General features: G+C 42.8%; 1 protein-coding gene across 1 annotated transcript; it reads right to left on the bottom strand.

Moving 5' to 3' along the window:
* Positions 1–2,975: 2,975 nt before the first annotated feature.
* On the bottom strand, positions 2,976–3,353 carry LOC101772157. The gene has a single exon (XM_004967049.1). It carries the CDS (start codon positions 3,351–3,353, stop codon positions 2,976–2,978), a length of 378 nt encoding a protein of 125 aa, XP_004967106.1.
* Positions 3,354–4,403: the final 1,050 nt, after the last annotated feature.

The raw sequence follows: 4,403 nt of genomic DNA, 5'->3' as shown, positions 1-4,403 counted from the left end.
GTTTGGCTACTTCTATTTACAGAATTCTCAACACAATAAGAACTCGCTAGTTTGACAGTACCTATGTACAGGGAAATTTGTTGAGATGAAGTAGTTCACATGTGCGCTGGCCAAAGCTTCATGCGTGGGGAGTGCCCGACCATAGATTGTAAACCCGTCATACATAGAAGTAGCGTCCTGACTATGAAGGAAACGAGAAAATACTGCTGCATATCTCTCTAACCCAACCTTCTCCTCGTAAAGCTTGCAGTAAGATATATATGCCATAAGCTAGTTGATGTGCAGCTTTTGCCAACCCAACCCTTTCTACTACAAGCATACGAGTAAAATCGCCATGGAAACATAATAGGCTAAAGGTTATGCATCTGGAGACGTGGTTAATTAAAAATGATACCTTCTGAGCCAGCCTATCAGAGTGGCCAAGGCAACATCATCTTAACCATCTTCAAGTGCTTTCAATAGAAAATACCTTTAGTCAGGCACGACACATCTAATATTCTGAAGCTCTTCCATGGCATGTTCCATGGCGGTTCTTTCGAAGTTTCGATACTACATTTGATTGTTGACCTGTTTCCTGGGGCTTCAATTTGATATCTCTACCATCTCGGCTTGTATCTTGAAAGAAGTAGATACATTAAACCATTTACCATCATTCGATGGTTGCACCAAAGGTTTAGTACCGCCTATGTCAGGGTTATAATTCCTAGCAATAAGATAGGATTAATCACCTACAAGTTGCTTTAGTAGTTTGTTTTTGAGGACCAAGTTGCTTTAGTAGTTAGGAATACAATATATTAATAATTACAATGTTGCTTAAATTAACATTTTTCTATTTTTTATAAAAATGGTAGGTCTTTATTTTCTTTACCACCACCTTATTAAGCCTCAGTGTTTTACTCAAATTATGCTACAAACTATACTAGATACACAATGACTAGAATAAAAACTGCACACATCGACTAAACAAATTAGTAGTTACCATGCTGAAACTACACTAGAAAACCGTGCTCGAGTTAAGAAAAGGCACCTTTCAATCTTCAAGGTGCGTTGTATCACACTCCTCAGGGTTTTGGAGCACCATCGCCTTCGAGGCCACCATGAACTTCCCCCAGCCACCGTTTACAGCATATTTTTAAATCCAAAATATACTAGATAAAACATGACATTGTTCAGTGATCTAGTGACAACATAGTATGCGCAAGTATTCATGATTACACTCCTATTTAACATGAACAAATAAAAGAACCGGAGAAGGGTGTACCCATTGGTAGGTCTGGTACTAGAGGCACTGGGTGCGTTGTTTCCAAGACTGGACATTGTGTCAGTCTCGGCTATTCGATGTAGTCATACGTAGTTGATGCAGGAAGAGTTCAGCTGCAGCCCCTTGAACGGTGGCCTTCCAGAAGTAGTGGATGTAGTCAATCAATGAGCAACGAATGTCCTCCGGGACGTACATGACCACTGAGCAGTCACGCGGCGAAAACCTGATCACCCGTCTATCCCGAGCTGGATCTTGAAGGTGGGCATGGTTCCAGAGGCCTGCTCATGCAAGCTTCTATGCATGCAGAGTCTTGTGAGGGGAATACAGAGTGTAGTGGATGCAAGTAAGTTGAATGATTTATGGTTGCTTATATGTGAACACGAGGAGTACGCCTCGCTCTCTGATATAGGCGCCTCGATGGTACTTATGTACATCATCAACTAGTATTGTATGATGATTCAAATTCTACTTGGAGTAGGACTCAGCTATTAGGATTTTTAGTTCTATGAGGACTCCTACTAGCATGTATGGGGACTTTGGAGGGGACTATATAAATAAGGAGGTGGAGACTCTAAGGATCAATCAAGCCAATAGCTAACACAAGGTCTCATCCAATGCTTGTAAGGGGCAATTATATTAGGACCACTCAAGAGGATTAGACTATACAGTTCAATAGCACTGGATTTCTTGTATAGGGCAAGAATCAGAGGGTACAAGAGGGCCAAGTACAGTTGTGAGGGAGCGGCAATCACTTGTACTATTTTGGAGTTGTCCTAAAAAAATTGTGGTCGGCTTCACCAAAATCATGTTTGTCGTGGTTGGTCCAACGCTGTCATATAGGATTTTCTACAAGATTAATCTACAATGTTCTTGCTCGCAAAATCCTTTCAACATCCTAATGTTGCTACGTATAATGAGGGGTATCATATTGTAATAGTAATGGGAGAAAAATAAATGCCATTATAGTTAGAAGAAAGGTTAGGACTTAATTTGTTATTTAATTGAGTCATTAATTGTGTGTCAATTCTCATGAACAAGTCTAATTGAGTCATCAATTCTCACAAGTGCGTCATTAATTAAGTTATCAATCCTCATGAACAACTCTAGTTGAGTCATCAATCCTCATTAACAACCTTCTCAAATTCCCTTGTGGAATTAATCACTTTTGGTAACTCCCTAGCATTAATCTTAGGCTTTTTAATTTTTTTGATTTAATTGAAGATAAATGGTTATGCCCAATTAAATCCAATAGTCACCACGGTCGCCATGCATGGCTGATACCAATTCCTCCTCGTGCCTTCCATCGCCTCCATGGCATGATCTTCACCACCATCGCCGGAGCAGATCCTTTTCCAAATCCCTTTTGGATGCACGTGCAATGCGGATTAGGGCACAACAGGTGTTTGTTGTAGCCATTTGTGTTAGAGTATTCTGAGGTTTAATATCGAATCCACAAGGAACAATCATGCTTCTATATGGGCAATAACAAACTACTACCAAATTAATAAAATCAAGGATTATCAGGCCCTATTTCTTTGGGCTTTCAGCCAGCTTCTCAGCCGAAGAAGCCAAAAGCCCAAACAAACACCAAGCTTTCGAGTGTAGCTTTTCGTGGATCAAAAGTTGTGGAAAGCCACGTTACAATGGAAAGCTGGAAAGGAGGAAAAAGGGAGCTTCTAGTGAGCTTTCAACGGTTATTACCCACCTGCCATAGTTAAAGTGCCAAAACAGTATGCTTCTTTTTCCTCCATCCTCCTCCACCTCCCTTGTGAAACCCTATCCGCATCCCGCCGCCGTCCGCATCCCGCGCTTGCACGCGCCGCCCGCCGTCCTCCACCCTTGCATGCACCGTCCGCCGTCCTCCACCCTTGCACGCGCCGCCCACCCTCCGCCCCTGCACACGCCGCTCGCCACCCTCCGCCCTTGCATGAGCCGCCCGCTGTCCTCCCTCTGTCCCCCTCCTGCTCGCGCCCCATCCCTCCACCCCTCGTCGCCCCTGCTTGTCAAGCCCCTGCTCGTCCTCGTCGCCCGGCCCTTGCTCGTCCCTGTGCAAGATCTGCAGCAAGGTGAGCACCACATCCTCTAGAATCATGGTAGCCTGGAATCATGGTTTAGGAGCTTTGAATCATGGATTAGGATTTGGAATCACCAATCTGTTAAATGATATCTTTGTATGCAATCATGAACAAAAAAAATCTCTGTCTAGATGGAGAACAAAGGAAAGGGCAAGGGAAAGAGCAACGAAACTGAAAAGATTGTGTGCCAAGCAGATTGGGAAAATCCTGCAATGACTACAATTTTTTGTAACATTGTTGTTGAGGAGATTGAAGCTGGGAATAGGCCTCATGTACACTAAATGATAGAGGCTATAAGAACTTGCAAGACAAGTTTTTTACTCAAACAGGTAAAAATTATACCGAGAAACAGCTGAAAAACCATTGGGATAACTTGAAGACCTTGTATGGGTTTTGGAAATCGCTTTGGAGCAATTCTAGCCTTGGAAGGCATCCTGTTTTGGGGATACCTACAGCAAGTGATGAATGGTGGGAGACAAACACAAAGGTTAGCAATCTGTCATGTGTATGTTCATTGGAATTCTTGTACTATATGCAATTGACTAATCAGTTTGTATCTTCTCTATTTTTTTGTACAGGGACACCTCAAGAGTGAGAAAAAGGCATTCCGTCATACTCCTCCACCATGTTTGAAACAATGGGAAATTATGTTTGAGAAGAGTCATGTCTCAGGCCACTCTGCATGCATTCCTGGTGAAGAAGGTGGTGGGGACAGCATTCCCAATGAAGAAGAGCGGGACGATGATCAAATTCATGAAATGGGGAGTGATCAATTCACACCCACATCATCTACACGCACCGAACTAAAGAGGAAGGTGAAATCTAGTAGCTCTAGGAAAATTAGCCCAAGGAAGAAAGGGAAGAATCCTATGGTGTGGGTGATGTCACGCATGGTGGATGATGTGATTAGTTCCAACTTTGTGACCTCCAAAGTATTGATTGGTGACTTCACATGTGAGTCGATTAGAGAGGTTATGGCATTGGTTAAAGAATGTGGGGCTGTAGAAGGGAGTGATGAGCATTACATTGCAACACAGTTGTTCAAGCATTCTGCAAATCGTGAATTT

Source organism: Setaria italica, chromosome IV (genome assembly GCF_000263155.2).
Source record: "Setaria italica strain Yugu1 chromosome IV, Setaria_italica_v2.0, whole genome shotgun sequence".
Lineage (NCBI taxonomy): Eukaryota > Viridiplantae > Streptophyta > Magnoliopsida > Poales > Poaceae > Setaria > Setaria italica.
The sequence above is the reverse complement of the archived record's forward strand: the minus strand, read 5'-3'. Positions and strand labels throughout refer to the sequence as shown.